The sequence below is a fragment of the Larus michahellis genome, chromosome 21, assembly GCF_964199755.1.
Source record: "Larus michahellis chromosome 21, bLarMic1.1, whole genome shotgun sequence".
NCBI lineage: Eukaryota > Metazoa > Chordata > Aves > Charadriiformes > Laridae > Larus > Larus michahellis.
The window spans coordinates 3,913,088-3,938,790 of record NC_133916.1 but is presented as its reverse complement, the minus strand read 5'-3'; the positions used below and the strand labels follow the sequence as shown (position 1 = coordinate 3,938,790).

Below are 25,703 nucleotides of genomic sequence, written 5' to 3'. Positions count from 1 at the left end.
TAGTAAGATTGTCATTAAAAGATATTCTCAGCAATTCCAAACTGGCATCATCACTCTAGGCAGCAGACGACTGCAAGAGACACAGCAAGTTAGCTTCCCCTGGAAGGGTTAAATTTTTTTCCTCTATGCCCTAAACCACTTTCTACTTGTGATTTTCTGGTTTTCCAGCCCTGCTGCTCTTGCTGGCACTACCAGGTAAGGCTCAGAGACTCTTAATTTCTCCAAGGAACAGGATGCTCTCTGTGCTGTTGCATGCATTGCACACTGTAATTTGCTTGAGCACTTTCTATTCAGGCCATCTATAGCCAGGCAGAGAATCAGAGTCAATGAGGGGAAGAAACGTTCAGCCTGAAATTTGCTTAATTATACAAGCTTTTGGGTTGTCATTTTTTTTTTTTATAGTAGTTCTGTATTTCGTCCAGAAACTGAACTTCATGGTAGGACATTTGGCAATCTTTGCCCTTCTGAGACCTTTCTCTCCCACTATCGCAAAGTTCTCAGTCTGAAAACACTTAGCATATGGGGAGGAAAATCTGCGTTTGTTGCTCTCTCCTGATACATCATGGATCAGGTATCACGATAGAGAGGCTAGCTGCTGTTTGCTTTATTACTGCAAATAAATACTGAGTCCATGGAGAGGAACAATAGGAATAAAAATGGAAAAAGGGTAGTGGCACTAAGGCCAAGCATAAATGTTTATTTAGGCAAACCTGCAGAGTTAAATTACTCTTCTCAGAGGCTCAGCATGAGAGTCCCAGTGGTATACTGTAAGAAAAACGGGCATACTAAACTGTGAGCACTTGTAGCAGCAATTTCTTCTTTCTTCGGAAGAATCATGCATGGCAGGAGAGGACGCGCAAGTATTTCTGCATACAGAGGGAGAGTCCTCCAGAGCTAACGGCTCATATGACATGCACAGGAATTTACATGAGAAGAAATTTTGGCGCAAGGAGCTGTCAGAAAAGTCTTGTCCATTCTTAGCCTTGAGTTCCCCTTTAAAAGAAAGCATTAACCTTAACTGTGCGCTGCATTGTTCAGTTGATCTGATAGACTTTGCACAGGGCTGGTTTTCTGTGATCATGACAGCACTTCCAAGAGAGAATTCTGGCACATATCAGTGCGGGCTGATCTGAAGAACATTCTGCTGCAAAGAATACAGATGGTGGTTTCACTCAAGGGTGAGCTATGAGGTCGACAGTGCACCGGGTGAGAGCCAAAACAAATCAAGAATGATGTGTCTCTTCCATTTTTGTTTCACAGCAAAACACAAGTGTATTTAGACACAGAGATCCCACTAGAGGTTATCAAGGACAGGGTAAAACTCTATTATGTAGTTCAACATAGAACCACAATATGTTTCTACATGTACCTAGAGGCAGAAGCGGCCAGGAAATTATTTTTGCCATATGAAATAAAAAAGTTTCAAAGGGGAAAAAAAAAATCAATGTTTTATGGATTACCATCAAAAACCAGTAATGCAATCTTTTAGGACTGTATTAATTGAAACCAAATTTTGGGGGTTTGGGCTTGGGACAGAAATATTTCAAATAAGTTGATGAAAACTAAAAATAATACCTCTTTTGGCATAAAATTTTCCGTCCTGTTAAAACTGTTTTACAGTCACAGAAACCTTTCACACAGAAAAGCTTTGATAACTCACATACAAGACTTGTAAGATGGAGCAACACCATCTTCAACTTGAACACACATATGAGGCATAAGAAATATGCTGAGGTGGCTCCATGTCCCAGCACCTGGGGAATTCGACAGCAATAACAGCTGTAATCCAGATTTCCCATTTCCCACCCCAACTTCATCTCCACTGACCATCCTCCTCAGATTGTGGCTGCTTATTTCCTTGTCTGCCGCAAGTTCTCTTTCTGCTGCTGTTAGCTCTGCTCCTTTGTTGGGTGAGATGTACGCCACTGAGAGGATTGTTTTTTCCTGTCTTTTCTTCCTCTAATGAATCACCACTCTATTGTCTTTAGGACTTGTAAGGCTATTTGCAAAAAAAGGGCAACTCCCTGTCCCTCCACGGCTCTTATTCTGTGATAGGCAAATCGGGAAACTCCATCTTTTTACTTAGTGCAAAACGGTGTCCCAAATTAGATGTCACCCTATTATCAGAGGTAACCCTGATCAAAGTATAGTTAAAGTAGGAAGGACTGAAATGATGAATGACTTCACATGCAGAATAATTAGAGTGTGGCTGAAAAAGCTCCGACTTAATGACTCAGGAGAATATCATCTTGAGAGCCACGTCCAGGGGAGAAACAAACTACTGAATAGGATCATGCTGGAAGTTTTGGGTGAGTTAATCAAAGAATTAATGATTTTTTAAAAGTCAGCAATTTCTTACCACTTGACAAGAAAGATTACAGGTCAATGTTAAAGAGCTCTCTTCTGAGCCTGGAAATTTCCTGAGACACAGATAATCCCTGAATTTCTTTTTTTAAACAGATTTTTGATACATACTAATGATATAAACAAATTGCAGGGGGAGTCTGGATTGGCTTCACTGACTAATGAAATTTTACATTTACACCAGCAGATCAAACAGACTCCAAACAATCTGATTCTTTGTCTGAATTTCTACCTGAGTTCATCTCTTTGCCACTGCTCATTAATAAACGTCTCTATTTGTTTTAACACTTTACTTCCTCTTCTGCTTTTAGCAAGTGCAGGAGGCAGAAAAATAGAAGATACTTAGTGGAATCTCTTTGATTTTTCTGAGTTGACTGAAAAATGTGTGTGTGGAGGGCAATCACATGACACACTTTCTAAGATGCTTCCTTTCTAACAGCATTCAAATAAGCAACTCAGTTTTCGTATCATTCTCTAAAACGGTATGAATTTTCCTGGCCTATACTTTCCGCAAATCTTGTTTCCTTCAGGAGCTGTCCTTTCCCTTTGAACTGTCACAGGACCCAAACTTGTAATGAAAGCAGAAAAAATAATCACATTTGTCCCTCCGCGTATGATACAATCATCAAGTAAGTAGGTTTTCCAAGGCCTCGTGCAATATTTTGCAAGAATGAAAAAACACCAGGGGACCACAACCCAAAGGGAAGAAAACTGGAATCACGGTATGTCTGTTCCTGTCCTACTAGCTATTTACTACTAGCTCTCTGGCCGGCTGTTTCCGTTAACATACCCTGATAACAGATACTACCCAACAACTTGAACAAAACTTCCAGCTCTTACCTGAGGAACTGGTTGATCCCATTCCTGTAATTCAGCTGCACTAACTAACCTTCTTTTAGGGTTACGCAGCACAGGATGAATTTTCTTGTGCGACTTCACAATTTCATAGCTGACAAGCTAGCAGTAACTCTGGACCATTCTACAAACCTGCAAAGCAGGATTTTTTAGCATAATGAAAAGCCATCTGGGATGGATTGATGGCGGAAAATCACCTGCTCTTGTTTTTTTTTTCTCAAGGGGAAAATTGGAATAATCAGGACGAAGATTTAGACACCATTTCATTTCCCACTAAGAAGTGGGATGTCGCCAACCCTACAGGTGACAGCACTAAGGATCAGAGGTAAAAACCAAAGGCTTCCAGACTCTTAAGTATAGCATTCTGGAGGCATTGCAAGATTTGAGGAGCGGTGTGACAAACCGAAGCATGTGCATGCCCATACATACACACAAAAAGAGGTTTCTCCTTCTACCCTGTAGAGTTTGGTCCTACCTCCCCAGGTCCCATGAAAAGCTGTAGGTTTCTATCAGTTTCAGGAGCACGAGGTGAGGCCTCTACTGAAAATGCTCAGTTTGACTGTATTCTTGCTTTCTGCCTAGTTAAAAATGGACAACTATATGGCCCATGCAATGCTACAACGACTGCACCATTTGAACAGACAGACCAACCTGAGACCATTCCCAGTTAAGTACCATAGTATGTCAGACGAGAGTTATTACCAGCCCTGATCAAAGATGACCCTATTAATGATCCTAATCAAAGACAGACCATGAGAAGGGCTACTGCATCCTGATGAGGGATGCCTTTGAACTCTGGCAGCACCGCACATGACTGCAAGAAGAGAGTATTCCCCAGACTTGCCAAGTCCCGAAGAAAATCCAGCTGGGATGGATCCTCTGTGGCTGTAGATCAGTACTGACCTCATGGAACCACGCTTGTTTAGAGACAGCACAGGTAATATTTGCATGTTGAATTTTTATCCTAGAACAATAATCCATTTTCAAACACACAAAATCCCCTCCCAAATTAACCTAGTCATCTCTGGTGCTGTAAATAGCAATGGAGATATCATGCTTTTCCCTGAAGTACTCTGCTTTCATGGTGCTGAGTTCCTTCCTGCCTACAACTGCTCTGATTGCTACTGTCATATTCCTTGTTACCACTTACATCAGAAGGAAAAGGGCGGGCAAAGCTCCCTAATCCCCTTGTCTAGTTTTCCTGCCCCTACTGCTTGTTGTCCCACCACCCTCAATGTAAGGAAGGTCTGTTCATAGCAATCGTTGTCCAGGGAGGCAACGAGACTGAGCTGAGAATGAAATGCAAGATGTGAGTTAAACTGCAGGTAGGGGACAGTGGGGGTAGTGACTCTGAAAACCAAAAAGTAAAGGTGTGGTTTTGCACTCAAAGGAGATTCTGTCGGTCATGGCAGGAAAAGGGATGGACTTTGGCAAATATCTTTTCAGCCAAGCCACACTGCAGGTAAGGCATCATCAGAAATCCCACATTCCTGGTGCTTTGTTTGATCTCTGTTGTGCAGAGACACTGGCTCTGTGTTCACCACTGCCAGAGGTTATAAAGCACGCAGTACCGTCCATCCTACGCTGAATGCATGGCATCCACTCAAGCTAGCAGACTAAAGCTAGCTGGCCATATTTGTTGATTGTCTGACATCTTGCTGCAAAGCAGACACAACCTAACTTGGTTATTTGAGTGAGTCACAGCCCTTCTGCATATTTTTGTTTATAGTACTCAGAAAAATTAATGTAGTAACAAATATATAATTTTGACAATTAACTGGCCTTGAATCTTCAGTAACATCACCAAAGGTTCTCATCAAAGGAAAACTCTGCTAGTTGCAATCGCCCTAAATATTTAGTGAGTTAACTGTTGCTGCACCTTTCTACCTCCTCCCTTAAATCTGAGGAAGTAGAGGTTTGTGTAAGAGAAGTTTTCTAAACTTCTCTGAGCACACTTTCCGTTTTCCCATGCGTCCCCTCCCCTTCTTCCCCAGTTCCATGATATGAGGAGAAAATATCTGTGGTTGCAGATGAACTAAGACTAATAGTCAGAAGTAAAAAATGCTGAATTTCTTTTTAACTTCTTATTCTCTGTGGTTTCTCAGGACGGAAGAAACAAAGGAAGCAGAATGTCAGATGGGGAACTGAATGATAATGCAATATATGCTGTCATAAGGCACCAACCTCAGCTGAAGCCTGAAGATGTTATATATGGCAACATACAGCCTTCTTCCACGCTTTCTTCCACGCTCAAGAACCACCAGGCAATTCAGTTTCCTCAGGGTCTGTGGAATATGCTACTGGTATCTTCAGAGCCACAACTCCACATTCTGGAACTGAAAAAGAGAAAAGCAGGTACACTTAAACAAAGCAGCACAAAGCCTGGGGCTTATTCACAGAATTTTGCTGATCTGCACTTAGAAACAATCCATTTGTAACCAACTGCTCCAGTTGGATGCATATGGGGTGCGAGGCAGAAAGCAGCTGAAAGGATGAGACACAGGGATGCACAAACCTTCCCTGAAAAAAAAAACCCTGCACTTTTCTACTAGCACCGCATCACAATTCAGCTATTGGTAAGCAAATCTAGCAGAAGGCTATGGTATATTTGCTTTTTCCAAATTGCTGTACTTTTAAATGACAGGCAACTATAAACCCGAATACAGGAAACTGGTTCTCTCTGGTAACAACTGATATTGTGCCACAGCCAATAAAGGGCTGTGAGATACGAGAACACGATGCTTCCTTTTAGACTTTCTTCAACAGCTCACTTAAATACTCATATATAAAATGCTAATTATTGCCCACTCTGATAAGATCCAAGTTAGCAAAGCTGTAAAGAATCTGCTTTATTTTAAACATCTGAGTTGTTTCACAGACTTCAGAGAGACAAGTAATGCACTTGACATGTTTTAGTAAACAAGGGTTTTGTTGAAAATTACTTGTCTACCTTATAGTATAAAACGTCTTCGGCTTGAACACATGGGTGTAAAGTTTAAACCCAAAGTTATTTATTTATTTATTTATTTTTACAAAGAAATAACTTTGCATTTCCTTGCCTTGGTGTTTGTTTATTAATGCTGCATCCACGCTACACATCCAAGTGCCTTCCAGCAGCAGTTCTGCAAATTGGCTAAAATTTGCCATATGCCTAGGAGGCCAGGGAGATCTGAGCACAAGGCAGAGATGAAAAGGACAACATTCTATTAGCCACTGTGAAAACCATCCAGTTCTGCTCCAAGTTTTGAAAGGCCCACAGAAAGCAAAATGGGAAAGTAAACTGAATTATACTACAAACCACAGAGACAAAGGAGAATCCTGCTGGACAAAAGTCGACTCTCTGAAAGTCACTGAAATATGAGAAGGGTTTTGGAACAAATGATTGTATCTAACTCCTCCAAGTACAAAGAATCGGCAAAGTGTTGTTGCATGAAGAACCTACAGAAAGAGAAAACCCAGCCTACCAACCCTATTCGCTTCACTTTAGTATTTTGAATGAATTTTATTCATTCTATTCACTTTAGAATACCTGCTCAGTTGTTCTCAACTTCCTGTCTAACTTCTCTCCCATAGATAGCAATTGCAAAATATTGATTTTTGAAAGGAAAGTTGAAAGGAAAACTCAACAATAAAGGACAAGATCCTGGCAACCGTGACTAGCCCAAGATCAGCAGATAGAGGAACTTCTCTCCAAAGTGAGGCGTTGCTTTAAATTAGTCTGCTCCTGTTCTTGTTAGGGAACTGAAAAGAATTTCAAAATAAGAATAAAGCAAAAAGCTGTAAAAATCAGTATCTGAGTGCCTTTGTAATCAGATAACCTATTATGAGCTGAGGGCATTCTCTCTAGGCCTACAATACCTGCTTACTCCCTTGGGCCACTGCCCTTCATGCTCTTCTGCATTCAAGAGTCTTCAGCTGTGAGGTCCTTGAGGATTTATTCTGTTTATTTGCCAACAATCACACTTCCAGCATGTCTGCATTTCATCATGTTGCAGAGCTGCCAGCAACGCAGCGACAGAAAACCAGCCAGCTTTCTTCAGGACCCACTCCGACTCCCGGCCCGTGGGGGCTACTCAGCATGTAACAACAGTGCCTGAGTTAGGAGGCCAGATCCTGTACATTCGGCAAAGGGAAAAAGGCATCTTCAGAAGATATTTTAAAACAGCAGGACCTAACCGCATGCCCTGAACTGCCTGCTGGAGGAACTTCTGTCCTATCTCACCTATGGGGACACCATCCCCCTAGACAGTTAACCCAGGTGGTATGGTAATGCCCTGTTATAACTGGCATTAGAAATACACACCAATTTTCCACTGGAGCTCTGGAACCACTTCAGTGTAGCTAAATACATCTCATCCAGTACTTCCAAGCTGTTTTACAGGTAGTACAAAGAAATCACTCACAGTTGGTTCACTTGGAAAACACCATTAAGGGATCCACTGCAGGAGAAAGAAACACAATTGTGTTTGGGGTAAAACTTGCCTTTTTTGTTCTGTTTGTTGCCAGCTAGTGATATTCATGCATGCTTTCAACCTCTGCTAATAGATGCTTCTGCACCAGCGAGGGCAAAACCAGGCACCCGAACTGCAGTAGTGTTCTTTCAAGAACATAGCGAATAGGTACAAAATCAGTGAAGTTCAGTGTAATCCTTCTAAAAGGGTGCACATCCCAAGCACACAGAGGAAAAAAAATATGCAGAACATAGTATTTTGCTTTTTTTATATGGCTGCTTTTAACTCAAAGAGCTTCGCAAACTGTAAACAGACACAAGAACTGTTTCAACAATACTGTAACATACAACTGCTTGATACCACACAAAGATTGCCTAACAGTGCAGGACTTGATAAAAGTATTTACGTTATTGTAGCGAATGTTTAAGTTACAATGCTGCTGAGAGATCCTGAGCAGCACAGGTGGAAGAAACAGCGTGCCCCAGAGGGAGCAGCAGGCAGACAGGGAAATTGACTCTCTCTTAAACCTTTCAAAGCCCGCCCAATCCTCTTAAGAGGAAAACTTCCTTTTGTGCCAAAACGCAAGAAATAAGCACTTTCTAAGGGTGTCCGTTCAGTCATATTTGGCCAAAAAAGATAGTGACATGATACTTGGGAATTTGGGGACAAAAAGAAACTGCCTCCTGGAAGGTAACCAAGAATATAAACAAATTAGTGTCTGAGAAAGAAGAGCATTTGAGTAACATGAAGGTGAATTGTCATCTCTTCCACTTATGCCACCCAGTACAGATTCCATCACTGCACCTGCAGGACACTCCCTCTGCTCCAGGGCACTTTCTATATAATCACTGGATTCTTCTGCATAGCCTTCCAGGGATAATTATTCAATGCAATGAATCCTGCAGCAAGCATGCAGAGACTCAAGCATCATGAAGGCGCACTGTGCATTATGCCAAAAGATATCTAGGAGCTGCCATAGCTATGGAAGAGACATAGCGTGACTACTAAGCGTATTTCCCTTAATGATGCCAATGGTAATTTTTCTTTCACACAATAATTGCCATGCATCCTCTTTGCTCCCAGATGAGACTCACCGAATATTTTGCCCACACTTGAAGGACGTACAAAAGCAACACTGGCCAGCTCCAAGCAGTCTTCCTTCCCTTCCCCAGCTCAGTGAGGCCATTTCCCAACTCCAAGAGGGTCACAGGAGCTTCCCCCCAGGTTCAGAGGTGAGAAGCAAAGCCTCCTTCCATCCTTCCTCAAACAACCCACCCCCTGCATGCAAACCACCCCACAGCCGCCATGTTGAGGCACCATCTCAACCGCTGAGGAAGAGCAGCAGGGCAAGATGGAGGCCCTCTGCACCAGCCAATCAGAGGAGCCCCAGAGCAACATCCATCCAATGAGCACCTACAGTAGGACACCCCAGCTTCCCTCAGCCAATCAGCTTCCAGCAGCCCAGCCCCAGGGGCGGGCAGAGCAGTCCCCTCAGGCAGCAACATGGCGTGGTGGGGATGGAGGGGAAAATGGACACCAAGATGTGTGGGCAGATAGGAAGCAGGCACACCCAGCCATCCCCAAGGGGGAGGCAGAGGTGACCCCTTCTCCTCCCTGCTTTCGTGGAGGGCAGGAAGGTTCGCCAGCTGCGTAGGCGTTTCTCAGCAGTGCTAAAACCACCGCCCTGCCCTCACCGCTTCCCGTCACTGCTGCCACTGGACTGGAAAGAGCACAAGGTCTGAAAGACAGGGCCAAAGCTTGTTTTTCTGTTTATAAATTTTTATTAGCTGGATAGTGTACACAGTACTTACAATTGCATCTATTAAAGACCAAAATACACTTGAAAAAAGGCATCATATAAAAAAAATTATAAACTTTTAACTATATACAAACATTGCCTTACATTACATTAATCTCGGTACCCTCCCACACCCATTCACAAAGAAAAGATTTCCTTCCCCCCCCCCCCCCTCTTTTTCACATGCAAGGCCTTAAAGCCATTTAGCATCACTTGAGGACCGTTTTCCACATCCCATTCTTTACACTCATAGAAAACTCGTTTTTGATAAGTTCGCGGCTCCAACGCTCTCTGGGTCTATTGACCACGTTCCTCCTTCTCCCCAAGCCTCTTTTATCCTCATCCACTCCTTTATGTGCTCCCAGGGTGGAGTTTTTGCTCAAGTGTAGCCAATCCACAAAGAATTCTCATAGAATTACTAGAGAGGTTTGAACTTGATGATGTCTCCAATTTAACAAATTTGCACAGGAAAAGAAAGCAGACTTTTTTTGGTAACATGGTGTTGACCAATAACTCCAATCTCACCAAGCAAACACTACTTTTAGAAGTGAATACACGTAACCCAAAGCAAATGAAAAATATGACAGTAGCACTCAGGCTTTCACATCACTATTTAAAATATTAACGATAAGACTTTCTACATAACACAAATCCATAGGTCTTAATACACGTTCTACAACAACGGATCAGAGAACCTATATATGAAAGGCTTATTGGGAAAAAAGTTCTAGCTGTCTTGAAGAAGTTTACACGTTCTTTAAGAAAAGAAGTAATTACTCATTAAAAAAAATACCTATGTCAGAGCAATAATCTTGCTTCCCTAACTTCCAGCTCTGAGAGGGGTTTCTCCAGAGATGAGCCATCAGTTGAAGAGCAGACACGTTACGGAGAAGCTGTCTTACTCCAGCACAGAAATACTCCTCCAACACTGACAAAATGTACAGATGATCTAAAAAAAATATATATATTTACAATAATGCTGCAAATTCAACTAAAGCAAATGTTTTGTTACTCCTTCACTAAGAGAGCTACATATTTCCTGAAATGGGTGACCTCGCAGAAATGCTAGGTGAGGATTTCATAGTTGCCAACTGAAGAAAATAAGCACCATGCTCTAATTGGCCAAGTATTTTAAGGCGGAAGCAACCAAAGGCACCAAAGATGCCATCAATGCAACGGAGGTAAGCAAATGCCTTTTGAATCATTAGAAAAAAATCCTAATGTAAGATCTGTGAGCGGATTTATTTGCACATCAAGTAGTAGGCCATCTCCTCCCATAGCTGCAGGTGCCACCGGGTGTTGAACAGTTTCTTTCTCACCATGTCAGCTGTGGTAAGAGTAAGAGCATGGAACTAAAAATTCAGAAGGAAAATGAACGGAACTCAATTTACGAAATCCAGCTGCCTAACTACAAATACCAAATCTGCATTTCTGCTTTGTTCTTTCACTGGCTACGTAACTCCACGGATGGCTGACCTAAACATTGTCATCCTTAGCATCTAGACAGGCACGCTCTTCTTCCAAGATTGCCTGCTGGCAAGATAGAATCTAACATTTATCCACATTTCTGCTCACTCCTCTTGCACTCCTTCCCATCTTCTCATACTCTTAGGTCTAGTATTTTTCTCTTTTATCCAAATAAATAGAATGTTCAAGGCTGTGTAGTTTTGTATCCTCCCAGCCTTCTATAACTTGCTAATTTGTCCTCCATTTTGCATTTAGTCATAAGCTTTCAGTAAACGGGAAAAACATAAGAGGGTGACAATATGGGATGTATTTTTCGTGTCCGTCCCCCCACCCCCATTTGAAAACAGAGTTCACTGAATCTAAAGCAGTCTCTCCCGTCCTTGGATGCCTTCCTCAAAAACACACACCTCACACTTTACCTATTCAGGTTCATTAAGATCTCCCTCAGTGACAACGCCTGGCTGTATTTCCAATCCCATGCTTAACTGACATGATGCATTTTTTATGTTTTACAGAACACAAAAATTGGAAGCGATAGGACTATAGCATGCAAGTGATACATAGAGAGCCTGTAAAACTTATTCAAGATGGGAGGAGACGGGAATGGAAAGATGCAAGTATCAACTGTTAAAATAAGCATTACAGCTTCCATCACCAAATTTCAAATTAGTAAGAATGGAGCAAGCTTAAAATCTGTAATGAGCTAAGGAATTAAAGATCAAGACATGTTTTGTCAAGATACTCAGCCAGAAGCCAGATATAGATCATGAAATATTTTTTTTTAAATACAAGTACTCCTCCTTCATTAAGCGCCACTTTTTTATTTATTTAAAGAGGATAGTCTATTAAAAGCCTGAAAGGTTCATCAATACCTGCCTTCATTTGTCTAACAGTTCAGTTACATCAGGATGAGCTGAGCTGAGCTGCCCTATGCTTCTGCTGTCATGAAACAATCCCTCACCCCGTGCAGAATGAGAGAACTGCAGAACGGATTTAGAACAGACATGAAGAAACGCCATCACAAAGATGGTCAAGTGCTATCACTCTGAGATTGCAGATTTTATGTGTTTTGGAGGAACCATGCACTGGACTGCAGGTTAGAAGGCAGAATAAAAAAACCCCAACAAAATCCTTTGGAAGAGACTCACTTATAAGTTTTAATCCTTTTTATACTAGCATCTACTTTTCTTCCAAAGCAACAACTACTGGCAATAAACATACCAAAAAACATCCAGAGATTGCTTTTACTAGTTAAATCCTTATCCTCACATCACCCTCTCCCTTCTTGGAACAGATACACAATATATTAAGTCCTGCAATCGTCTTGAGATATTTCGCTCATTGTGACTGGATAGCCGAACTTTTCCCAGAGAAGAGCTTGCTGTTTACATATTTTACAAGGTGGAACTTCAAAGAACCTCCTTCAGTTTCTGCCAGTTTCAGAAGTGCAGATGCAACAACAGGAAGCAGTTCAGTTGACCATAAAATTCCGAAAGTGTAAAGAGTGCATGTAAATAACAAGTCTCTGCTGGGAAAACAAAGTACTGTGGTGAAGCCGCGCCAGAGCTGGTTGCTATAAACCGGATTACGTCTCTGTACAGAAGGGCCGTATGTCCAAGAGGTCTTTGCTGGCCCTGCTTCAGCATGCCAGAGTTATTGCTGATCACTGAGTCAGTGGCACACTCTCACCCATGGCCAATCTTAACACAAGAGATGTTTAAAAGAAAAAGAAAGGCATGAGCAGTCAGCCTCCGAAATCCCTGCGCTGGATCAGAACAGTATACCAAGAGTGTCGTTAAGTTTCCATTTGTTGAGTCAACTGCAGTTAAAATCTCGACCATGTACTGAAAACGTGGTGCTTGTTCTGTAGAAAAGGATAGGCTGTGATATGGCGATTGTCCCATTGAAAGACTTGCTTGATACACTGGAAAGGTAGGACAGACTTGCAGAAGGGATGGGAATTCCACTCAGTTATTATTTTTTTTCTTTAAGCAGTGGTTAGGAGACTCTGATCATCTGTGTCATTGCTTCTTCATTGGCCTGAGTTGGATCCTATAGATACAAAACACATACCATGCTGTAACTTCAACATTTTTCCATAATAGCAGAGAGAATCACACACAACTATCAAGAGATACTCCTGCCTCCTCCCTTGATCGTGTCATATTTTCCCTGGGTTTTACAGGCCAGTGTCAGAGAATGGGATATATAAATCTTAATAGTTCCTAGTAATGTGTTGTTTCTGGCAATAGGGAAAACCTAACACTGGTCTAGTATTTGGGAAGGATTCCACTCCACTAAAGCCACAGGACTGCTTTAAAGCACTAATCAATAACAGAATTTGCTCGTTCTGCTCTATTGTGTCCCTTCCTTTGAAAACCTGTCTTGCGCTTTTTATGTAAATCAATATGCAGCTAAGAATCAGATATTCACATTTTTTAATTTTCTGTCGGATGAAAGATAAGGTGTCTGTACCTTTAATTCATGTCCTAAAAAAATACTTCTGGTATGCAATGAGAAAGGCTGCAAATGATGCATTTGTTAGGACAAATAAATACATGCATTCTTCGTTTGCAAAACAAAGTGTATACGTTTCTATCAACATTACTATAATTTAATTACTCAAGGCAAACAGACACTTGCTGTCTATAAGAAGTGAGAGAAGGTTTCTTTATAATGTCTGAAATATAAATTCAAAGGTAGAGAGGGAGGAAGGTCAGCAGCCTAGTCCAAGAAAGAACAAATGAAACAGTACAAAAACACCTCTAAAGTGTATTCTGAAGAACTGAAAGTGGCAGTTGTGCAAACAACAGATAAAATGTTACCCACCTGCATATGAGGGCTGTCTTTTTCCTTTGGTGAGAAGAAACGTCCACCTTCTCCCCGCTTCCTGGCCATGGCATGGCGATGCCGAGATTCATGCAAGTATTTCTGCAACAGTATGAAGGGGGTAATGAGAGACCAGCCTACTATTTCCAGTTCAGCACTTCCAGGAGGGGAAATTCCCGACTGCTAGAAAAGCCTACCCAGTCTGCATCCTTCTCCCTTCCCCAGAGAGAAGGTGTTTACAGTAAATGTCCATTTGCAATATACATATGCAACAACTAAAAGCATGCAAAGGAAGCAAGACTGCCACCAAGGGACTGGCTTACGAACAAAAAAATAAAAAAAAATAAATTGAAGAACACTTTAAGATTCTGGTCCTCATTTTCCAGCAGAGGTGGTTTTCTGTGCTTTTCTCATAGAGCAACCCTGTATTAGATCTGAGTTATATTCTTACCCTTCTTTCTTTGGGGATTTTTCCCTCCGCTTCAAGCTTAGCACGCGCCTGCCTCCTCTTAAGGATCCGGTGATACTGCTTGGCATTTACATAGAGGGGCTCTTCTTCCAGCATTTCTGCTCCAGGCAAAGGTATTCTCTGGATAGCTGGTACTGATCCAGCTCCAGGTACCATCTGTGCAGAGAAGAATATGTTCTTAGTACTTGTAGCTCAGAACACAAAGTGAATGCAAAAAAAGTAATTAAAAAATGTTAAAATGGAAAGTTTGGGGTTTTTTTTTTGTTGTTCAGATAATGCACCTACTTAAATTGAAAGTTGTTTTCAAACTGCAGAACAAATTTAAACAAATCAATTACATATCAGTCGTGCTTCACTTTTTTTCTTATTATGGTAAAATTTCTATCATATATAATTCTATGACCATGTTACTGCTTCTTGTACAATTAAGCATACAGGACATGCCCACTGCTTCCCTTTCTTTTTGGTTATCACTTATTTAATTTATATGATAATTTCAGAGCATTTCTTAAGCAAATATTACTTGTAGAGCTGCTGACATCTAGTGGGGACAAAATAAAATTCAAGTCAAAAGGCATCACACTACAAAGAAAGAAGAATTGGCAGAAAAAGCCCTCTTATGATTTAGAGAAACAAATACTAAGGGATCCTCCAGAAAAGCAACAGTTGATTCAATCTTTTTAAAGCTCAGTTCTCAGTTAACAGCTTGTTTTGAATTTCAGTTTCTAGATTTCTGAACTCTATAATCTGCTGTGGGCAAAAACAGAGTACAGAATACATAGATCGCAATAGGACACAGGCCATGAAAACTGAAAACTTGTATTGTTTAAACTAATGGTAGCTACTGAGAAGTCTGACCACATTAAGGTGACATGAATCTCAGAAAACAGTTTGTGTACAGACATCGTAAACTTCATCCTTTAAAAATATCAATGGAAAGTGAAAATACATACCATAACCATTCCACCTGAATTGACAACGTTTCCAGCAACTGGCAGGGTCACTGTGACAGTCCCTTGTCCACTACTGGTTGTATTGGTGTTGGCTCCCGTTTGGACAATTTGCGCTCCAGCCAAACTGGCTGCTGGAATGGTGATCATGCCTGTAACAGGGACTGTAACTTTAAGAAAATAAAACACAAAAGAAAAAAAAACCAAACCAAAAACACGCACACAAAAAGAAGGGAACACCATTAGTCCCACTTCTGTTTTTTTACTCATTCATCCTTCCATAACATGCAAAAAAAATTTAGAAAAACATTGTAAGTTATTAACTAAATTCTATCACCTCGTCCTCATACTTCCTGTATTTTGCATTTGTATCTGCACAGTAATCCCAGTGTCAGATAAGACATCATGTGCTCTAACGCGTAAAAGCAAAGTCAAGTGTTTCTATTCTAATAGTCCTTGCCAAAGGAAAGTGACTGTTTTTATTCTTCTGGGGAAAGAACTGCAGACTGAATTCCTATATAATAATATAAACACCTCTTCTTCCATTCACTATGCCAACAATTCGTATCACAGCACTACTAGCATTGCAACTCAATGTTTTCTTGGACAATAATTACAGTGCAATAAAAACCTATTGAAGAGATATTGAGAAGTCCTGATTCTTTTCACACCAAAGCTCATACCTTGTTGGAGAATGGTTCCATCAGCATTAACTGGCTGATAGACTATGGTCTGGCCTTCAGCTGCTTGTGCTACCTGTTGTCCTTGAACTGCTATTTGTTGCTGAGTCTAAACAAAACAAAGAACAAAGTAACTTTACAAACTGCTTATTTTTCAAATTTTACATTTCCTGAATTAACACATGGTGCTTTAGGTGTTTCAGGCATCTATTTCTTTTGCTTTATTAACAGCATCAAGAAATAGGATGGAGGACAAACCAACTGAACTGTGGATAAAACACCTAAAGCACACATTTCTAACAGTCTAGTATTTAATATTGAAAGAAACAGGTTCTACGTTTCCCATCTCACTATGAATATGTTAAAGGAAGAACTATTCTGCTCAGAAATTTAATTTTGGTCCTAATCAACAGAATCAGCAGAAAACCCAGGTATGACTAGACTACTTCACAAAATGGCGCAAGTATGAAATTACCAATACTTCATGTTTTCAAATTTCAACAAATAGACAAAAACCACCATGAACCAATAAAATACAGAAACACAATGGATAAAAACATGCAATCTAGCTGTTCTGCCCCAGAGTTATGCATGAAAACACTACAAACAGATGAAATTTATTCTCAAGTTCTCCTCAATACGAATAATTCCTCCTTTTTTTTTTTTCCCCCTTTTTTTTTTTTTACTTAACCACACCTTAAGTCATTTGTCAAGTTTCTCTTCCTGTTTCTCTCAAGAAAACCCTTTCATGCTGGTGCAGTTACCTGTGTCTGGCCAGCAGTAACTGCAGTCTGTGGCTGCTGTATAATGATCTGCTGGGTCTGGCCCTGCTGCCCCTGTACCTGCACAGCCTGCCCACCTTGAATCTGAATCTGACCTGGCTGGACCAACTGAATCTGTGGAAGAAAGAGTCAGAAAGGAACATTAACTATGCCTCTTATTTCTCCCTCCTTGGCCTCAGCATTACCAAACCATCTCTGAGGATGATTTACTGTTGCAGAGAAAAAGAAAGCACTGATTCTTTGCTTGTTCCATTTTAAAATGAAGAGCTTTAATTTATTCCTCCCTGTGACACAGCAGTCACAGCCGTACAGAAGAGAGGAAATATAACATGCTAACGTCATTATGCCCAACCAGTTCTCCACTGCTTACACAATAAAATGGTCAAAAGAAATAAATTATTCACATGAAACTAGGAGTAATAATACTCTGGTGGGAAAAAAAAAAAAAAAAAGAGAACTAAGATTTAAGATCTCTGTAGAGTGTTAATTATCCAGCATACAGAAGTACTCCTGCGTATCTATAAAAGCTGTCTTCAGCTTTGCAGAGAAGTCTTTCCACCACCGAGGAATGTTTCTTAGATAAAAAAAAAGGAACTGGAATGTGGTTTGAAGTTTGTACTTAAAAACCCAGTTATGGATTTCCCTCCAACAACCAGACCATAAAGAACCTAAGACAAAATATATTTTTCAACAAAAGAAATTTTAAATAAACACTAAATAAGTCTCTCAAAACACCAAGACATCGTATGCCTTCCTGGACTATGCTGAACTTAATTCCTAGATCCTGTTCTCAAATCACTAGAACACTGTCATTATGCCACTGTTACAGTTCTCCCTTTGCTATTGAGGAACACACTTTGAGCACCTCTTTAAATTTAAAAACTGTCTTTTAGACAAATATTTCAAAATAATTGCTTCTAATAAAATCCACCTTCTATACCTTCTACAGTATTACCTTCTGTGCAATAGAACCATTTAAATTCACCTTCAGCCATCACATATTAGATGAACTCAAGCACAAGAGTTATTTTCAAGAAGCTTTCTTAAAAAAATTTAAAAAACCCCACCCTCTTTCTGAGCCGTAAATTGAGTAGGCACCAGATCACCACTGTACTGCAAGGGCCAGTTAAAATAAAAACAAAAAAAACCCCAACAAACCAAAAAACCCAAACTAACTCAGCTGTATTTTAATGGACTTCATTTAAAAGGTTTGCACCATCCCGTAAAATACAAAAATCAAATATACAAAGAATTTTCATTGCATTCTTAACACACAGCTCACTGCCAGATCCATAGCTGGAGAACAACTCTCTTTGCCCAGTTTATTTTAAAAGTGCTAAGGCAAATGTACTATCTGACAAGGTGAGAACATCACAGTTCACTCTCTGCAATTTCTCTTTAATAAAATGAGGGTTATCTCACCTGCTGCAGTCCCTGTGTTCCAGAAACTGGGACTTGCATGATCGTCTGGCCCTGACCCCCAGGCACAGCCTGCACCATGATCGGCTGCCCGGTCGATGTGATCAGCTGGCCTCCGCTTACTTGGACCATCAGCGGTTGACCCTGGACCTGGGAAACAGGAGGAAAACCAAACAGAACAATGAAAAAGTCTGGTGACATGAAGCCAGAGACTGAAGTGGCTACCACATGCGGCTAAGTGCTTACCTATTTTAGTGCGGCGACCAGAGAACCTGAGCAACAGTCACTAACCTGGGTTCACAATTGGCATTAAATATCTTTAGTTTCTAAAACTTTTTCCATGATGTGCTTCTGGATTTAGTAAATTATCTTTTTCTGTTGCAGTCTAACCAAAACTTCCAAGTCTAATTGCAATAAAGCATGGAAAGCACAGCTAAATTTTCCAGAGACAATAACTATCTTCATGCACAGCCTGAGAGTAAAGTGTAATAAAAGAAACTTTATTATCCACATCACTATTACTAATCTTTAATTGGGGTTTCTAATGAGAAAGCGCTCTAAATAAGCTATTCTCACAGAGAGATTCCGAGGTAGCTTCAGCTCTCTCCAATTACACGCTTACAACATTTCCATTTCCTAACCGATATATAGCATGCAATGCTTTTAGAGAATCTTGTCATGCTCATTAAGTGAAATTATAAACGCAACAAGACAAAACGTAGTTCAGTAAGGAAGAGTGAAAAAAAGGAGCAGCAGCTACGTCTTGGCCCAACAACGCTTAGAGCAGACTTATAAATTTGGCATAAGAGTCTCTGGACTCTTGGACCAGGTATGTCTCTGGTCACTAGGGAAAAGGCCAATGAGAAGAAAAGCAAGGAGAAAACCTGTCTGTTCAAACACCCTCACACACTAAGTCCCCAAACTCCTCAAAATATATCTTTGAAAACATTGTACCTCCACAGCTTAAATGTGAAATGAGTCTTATGCACCAGGCAATCAATTACGCTTTATCACGCTCCGAGTTGTTTGGAAACAAGAGCAACACAACATGATAAAAAGTCACTGAGTTCTTGGGTTTTCTACCTGTAAATTTCAAGAATATGCGATAACCAGGCTGAAGAGCAGCACAGATTTTCAGCACATACTGAACTACCTAAAAAATGCTTCACTTTGCATAGTTCAAATACCTTAGTGAATTATATGCTAACACATCCACAGAAACAAGCACAGTTGTACCCCAGTGATCAACGCCCTGCATAGAATACTGTGACTTTACACGTCACCTGATACCCTTGCGACACTGTTCTGTTTCTCAACCTTGTAACTATTGCATACAAGTCCCTAACAAAATTCTGTAGTACTTTTGAATTACAACAGAGAGAGAGATATAAACATGCTCATGTCAGCCACAGAGAAGCACAGTCAGCAGTACAATATCCAATAAGCAGAAAGAAAAATTATACATTCCAGGATTCTTGTTAATGTATTAGAGCAAGCAAAAAAAAAAAAAAGAAAAAGAAAAGTGAGGGGAGGACACATGGTGATGACCAGGAGGCCATAGTGACCCAAGCAATTCAAGTCAGTCAGCTTTTCATATTTTAACTCTGAACATAAAAAATGCTGTGTTCAACTTTACACCTGGCAAGACCATTCTAGCCTCTTGGAACTCTCCTCCTCCGAAGAATTAAAAAAACAAACAAAACCAAACCACTCAGTGAACTACTAAACTGCTACAGCCATCCAGGATTTATCAACTCCTTTAAAAGCCTCCTACATGAGCTAACGAAATGAAGTTTACAAGACAGAAAATACTTCACATTGAAATAAATCAGGGTTTGAAATAACCTTGCATTTCTTTCCAATCTGGGATGTATTCACTGTTAGGATACCTACTTGTCCTAGGTTTCCCTGAGTTGTTCACACGTAAATAAGAAATCGTATCTCTCAGTCCCACAGAAGCCAATATTGTCCCCAGGTGCCCTTTTTAATCACACACAAGAAGTTTCACTCTTCAAGCTGGTAGGTCATCCACCACTTCTATGTCTTTCACATAGTGAAAACAGAGAACTACTCACAGTGGGTATCAGAAATCTAATCTTCTTGAAACTACTCTGGGTTATATCTCTTGACTGTTACTTCCTGATCTTGGTGGTTTTTCCTTTTAAATCTCATTTCAACCACTATTCACTTTCAGAATTGCAGCAGCAGGAATTCATGAATGCATCGGGGTTTCTGGCATGCACCCGAGATCCAATGGAAAGCTATAACCCCATGCTCTTCATGGAAAACCCTACAACTAGCATAAAGCAGAGATACTACTGTTGACAAATTTTCCTGTTCCTATTTCAAACCCTGGAAAAAACACAGCATTAGATATGTGGCGATGGTGAGAGTCATGCAGTGCTCACAAACACAATTAGAGAGATCACCACTACCTGGAGGGTCTGGACTTGCTGGCCTGAGGCGGATGCCACCTGGGCCTCAGTCTGCAACTGGACAGCAGTGACACCACCCTGCTGCTGGGAATAGGAACAGGAATAGCTTGAAACACGGAAATGCACAGGTCTGACAAGAGACAACGACACTTTGCTGGAAGAGGGTGAATTTAAACTTCATACACACTGCTCTTGGAACATAAGGACTGTGAATACGTTTAGCAAACCTAAGAACGGCATACCAACAAAACTGCATAGGATACTGACAGGCTTCAATATGCCAAGCAAAAATAATTTACAAAGAACGGAGAGATTATTTTGCAGAATTTAAAATCTCAGCTTCAGCGTTTTAGACTGCTACCTTTTTGCTTAATGTTTCCCTTCACTGCCAAGGTTTCTTACTGTGAAGGGGTTCCAGATTTTTGTCACTTGTTAGTTACAATAAAGGCCATAAATTCTGCACAGAGCAGCAGCACAGATGACCACAGTCTAAGCTTCATCTGTGTCACCCCCACATCAAGGGCTTCCCACCACTGACCTTGAAGGACAATCTTGAGAGGCTGCAAGAGCAGTGAAATCCAAAAGCCTTTTCTATCTTTAGCCTCTTTAGTGAGAGTCCCAAAATAACCTGTGTTAACTATGTTCGCATTTGGGAGATGAAGGACATCTCTCTATTAAAAGCTGCATACAACAGGCCTGTTAAATTATTTTAGAAAAACATTTCATGTCAAATACAGCACAGGCTGTGCATGTACTAAAAATGTAACAAGCCAAGTTATGTTTTTACCTCCCATTTACCTACGAGGTGACAATAAAACCAAATGTATCTTTGGTTATCTGCTGGAAGCAGGTATATTTGGTAATTCTTAATAGATCATGTTTTAAGGTCAAGTACAACCTTACTGAAAAAGTCAACTCCAGTGGAAGAAGCTGGTCCCTGCTGTCAAACAAACAGGCTGATGAGAAAGCGAAGCGTATCTCACTGAAAATACAATCCAGTGGCTCATTTATTTGCATGACAAACTAAGAAACTCCTCTTGCCTTTAAATAGAATAAACATAAGATGCAACAAAAATTTAACAGCAGCACAGCTCATCTGAAAATGCATCACTATACCTGAATGGGTGAAGCTTAACCACAGCAAAAATCTATAAAGCCCTCAAGAAAAAAACAGCCCTACTCATCTGCACACTATAACAGAACTAGAAACTTCTTTCTAGAATGGGTTAATTCATCACAAGCTACATGCTTTCTTGCAATTCCTCTACTGTGTGTTCATTTTGATCCATCTGTAGTTCTAAAACAAAATATCTCAATAAATACTTCTTTTGAGAAAGCTGGAGAAAGCCTCTATGGGCTTGAACAAAACCTATTTCAATTTTGGGGGTAATCTACGTTGTTCCTTGTGTGACCGTTTGGATTAAGATTCTGATTCCTCCATTTTCAGCGAGGATGTCACTACCAGTTTGCAAACTCCCTGCTACACTGAAATGTGGTTAACTTGTATACCTGTAATTTTAAGAATTTAATAATAAGTTTGTGGGGCTTTTTAAAACATATTTCCTCTGACTTCAAGTCAAGTCAGGTAAACACATATCCAGACCGTATCGAGAAGCGTCTTGCTGGTTCTGTGAAACTAAGAAGTACAAACAGATTTGTAACTCGGCACTGGCGATGCCAGCTCACCCGCTATCGCCTTCCATACCTGCTGCTGAATCTGTCCAGCCTGCACAACGATCTGCTCTGTGGAACTGTTACTATTCGCTGTGTACTGCTCCATAGCGCTTCAGTTCCAAGACAGTAAAAGGCACACCTCGGTCTGTGTATCTGGCAAGACAAGTTAAAAAAAAAAACCACCATGTGATTATTGTCCCAAGGTTTGAAGATTAGAATTATCATACAGTAGCGGAAAAGCAAACCATCTGCTGACATTGAGGTCACGATCACACAGTAAGAACCGCTGTTTAATCAAGGACCTACCTCTTTCATAATGTCACCTTACTTTCATTGAGTAACAAAATTAGAATTGTAATTTCAAGAACATGTAACTTGACTGAGAAGCAGAAAGTATCTCAATTCTGTCATTGTCCTCAGTGAATCAGATAGCAGCTATGAACCTGTTTATCTTCCTGTTTTACCCCTCCAGCCTGTGTATTCTGGGCTATAGACAGTTGCCTACGCTGCACATTGGTGGAGGACAGGCATGTTATTATAAAAAAAATTCACAAGATACAAAGTTTAGGTATTAAAAAATCAAACTACATTTCAAGAATTCAACAACGCTTAGTGAAACTGTCTCTCCTACCCTGACTATGTAGCGCTCCCTCCTCATATCTCTTTCTTCTCTTCCTACTTTCATAAATTTGAGAATAGCCAGCAGACTTCTCAGTGCTTCCATCCTTTTACTGCCTCTCATTTCTTGGACACTTGCCTACACATATGAAGAACACACTGTTGAAATAAAAGACTTAGTTCCATTACCTCCTTCTCCCTCACATCTCTTCTCAGTTGATCAACAAGGGAAGAATTCTTACTATTGCTTTTAATGAGGTATTTGATTTATGCTATGACTGAACAAGAACCTGCTACATTAGTGAAAAAGCAGCCTGTAACTTTAATCTTTGAAGTCTAAAGCAACAAAAAAACCAGGCCCCTTCAGTTTTCAAAGAAATGCACACAAAATTTATTCACAACTTAAACTAACTGTAACTGTTGCTGTGGTTACTACTGTAATGACACCTCTCACACTGCCTGCTCTTTAACTTTAAAACATCCTTTGTACTTCAGTGTCTTGCATTTATCTTAAGAACACTTCATTTTTTGCATCAACTTATTCCTCACCGTGACCTAGGAAAACACAGAATGATTTTACATTTCGTTGTTCTCTTGCACGTTATCACCAGTTGTTGCTTACCTACAAAAATAAACTATTAACCCGTCATGACAGACCAGAAGGATGCTCGTTACAGGCGGCACAATACTCAGCCATAATAATGTAAGAACCTCCTTAGTCCCTATCAGCTCTTTCGTTCGGATTAAGGATGTAGTGACACTAACCCTGGAGATCACAGATATCTGTGTCACAGCACTGAAAGGCACTACATTTTACTGCAATTTTATCTCTCTCCTTGGCCCATTTAGTAACAGTTTTTCACAGCCTGACAGAATAAAAGAAGATAAACATTATTTCTGAAGATGATGCTGTCTACCAAGGTTCTTATTTCAATTTTGCACCGTATACTTAATTTCTGCCCTAAACGCCCATGGGACCTGTCAGAAAACAGCTCCTGCATTTCATTCTTCAGGGAAGTATTTCAATAGCAAGCACAGGATACCAGTAAACCATATTTGCGAAGAGTTCTCTGGCTTCCTTAACGCCACAACCAATAATCAAGTGCAGGCATAGCTCTAACTTGGGAATGCTTCTTCACAGACCCCCGCATCAAGCCCCTGTCTTGTTTACTTAAAATATTAGCAGCATTGTAATCCTAACTCTCTTCATTAGCTGTGGCTAGCCAAAGTTACAAACAAAAGATTTTACATGTGCTGGATCATAGTCCTCCCAGGGATTATTTCATTCCCTTCATGAAAACACAGAGCACCAGCGTTACTGTATCAAAGTTAAATTTTAAAAATCAGTCATCTGCTTCAATGGCACGCTCCTCCCACCGCTGATCTCACCACTCGGCTCCTCCTCACCAGGCCCTTGTCTGCGCTGAAAATGACTTTGTGTTCTCGTTCTATCGGCATATATTCATATACATACAAACGAAGCCATAGGAGCTGCATCAACAACAGTTCTCTTGGCAAATAAGCTATGATAAGAACAAACTAGCATGACAAACTGTGCTAGGACTTGAGCCAGCGTGAAAGCATCATTTTAAAACGTGTTGCGCCCTGGAAGAACGTTACTAAATTGGCAGAAGTTTCTAGGGCAGACCCTGTCAGTCCACCCACACGATCCTTGTCCTCGAAGGACACCAGCGGAGGACAGAACAACCACGCCAAGCCAAGGACAGGATTTAACTAAACAGCAACCCAGAGAGGGACAATAAGGCCACAGTCACAACTCCCACTGCTCGGCAGAATAAAAGATGTGCTACCCAGATTTTGTTTCCGACCTCCTTATCAAACTTGTGAGTCAGGGCGTTCGCCCAGGGACGTTTTCATTTTATTGCCGAATGCCTCACACCGGGGATGTTCTCGGCGGGCAGAGGACGATGTGCTCGGGCAGAGGCGATGCCCTGCAGCTCAGTGAGGACAAAGCAAAGGGGGGAAAAAAACGGGCAGAAAGGGCAGTTTCTCCTCACAGAGGAGCACGTGGCTGGCGGCATTTGGCGCCCAGGTGCGTTCAGGGGAGGCGGGGTGGGGGGGCCCTGCACACCCGCTTCACCGGCAGCCGCGGGGAAGAGGAAGGGGGGGCAGCGACCTGCCCTCGGCGCACACTCGCCGCCTTCCCCCCCGCCTCCCCCGGGCAAGGCGGGGAGGAGGAGGGGGGAAGGAGGAGGGGCGGCCCGGGTTGCCCGCGGCCCATCTGTCACAGCGGGGCCGGCGGGGAGGCTCGCCCGCTCCGCTCCGCTCCCCCCGCCCGCCCGGTGGAAGGGCGGGGCCCTGCCGGCTCCCATCCCAGTGGCCCCGCACGGCACCGGCCCCACCGGGGGAGACCGGCCCCACCGCGCGCCTCCCCTCAGCGGCCCGGCCCGCGGCCGCGCCTTCACCTCCACCACCGCCCCGCCATCTCCCGTATCCCGGCCCAGGGCCCTCTCCTCCCGGGGCTCCCCACCAACACCACCGCCCCTGGCGGAGCCGGGCCCCGTCCCCTGGCCTCCCCCGGCGCCCGGCCGGCCGCGGCCCTACGAGCGGCCTCCTGACTGGTCACTCGGCCCCGCCAATCCCGGCGCTGGGGCCGGCGCTCGGGGGCTCCATATTGGCTGCTCGCGCTCACCGTGCCTCGCTCCCCCGGTTCGGGTCCCGCGCTGATTGGCTCCGCCACCGGCCCCCGAAACCCAATCAGCGCCTCCACTCAGCCGCCGCGCAAAATGGCGCCCAACCCCGAACAAAGGCGAGGGGAGGGGGCGGGCACGGGCGGCGCAGGCGCAGGGCGGCCCCGCGCCCCGCCTGGCCCCGCCCCCTCCCTCCTCGCGGCCCTGCGCGCCGGGCCCCGCCCTCCCGCCCCCCGCCCGCCCGCGCCTACTGCGCCTGCG

General features: G+C 42.1%; 1 protein-coding gene and 1 pseudogene across 22 annotated transcripts; one reads left to right on the top strand and one right to left on the bottom strand.

Moving 5' to 3' along the window:
• The first annotated feature begins 125 nt into the window (after nucleotides 1-125).
• LOC141733803 (uncharacterized) lies at nucleotides 126-7,407 on the top strand (annotated as a pseudogene).
• Nucleotides 5,540-25,646, bottom strand: NFYA (nuclear transcription factor Y subunit alpha). Of its 22 annotated transcripts, XR_012584390.1 has the most exons (11): nucleotides 25,445-25,586; nucleotides 22,205-22,326; nucleotides 20,497-20,583; nucleotides 18,068-18,214; nucleotides 16,628-16,759; nucleotides 15,867-15,972; nucleotides 15,187-15,353; nucleotides 14,216-14,389; nucleotides 13,765-13,866; nucleotides 12,157-12,987; nucleotides 5,540-5,555 (listed from the first exon to the last, which is right to left on the bottom strand). XR_012584390.1 is itself a non-coding variant. In XM_074564610.1 (10 exons), exons 2-10 carry the CDS (start codon nucleotides 22,277-22,279, stop codon nucleotides 12,934-12,936), a joined length of 1,044 nt encoding a protein of 347 aa, XP_074420711.1. In that variant the 5' UTR covers nucleotides 22,280-22,326; nucleotides 25,445-25,586; the 3' UTR covers nucleotides 9,445-12,933. The 22 variants fall into 22 exon arrangements, 21 of the variants coding, with proteins under 21 accessions (XP_074420711.1, XP_074420719.1, XP_074420716.1 ...); XM_074564610.1 differs by lacking the exon at nucleotides 5,540-5,555 and having other exon boundaries at nucleotides 9,445-12,987; XM_074564618.1 differs by lacking the exon at nucleotides 5,540-5,555 and having other exon boundaries at nucleotides 9,445-12,987; nucleotides 15,187-15,335.
• Nucleotides 25,647-25,703: the final 57 nt, after the last annotated feature.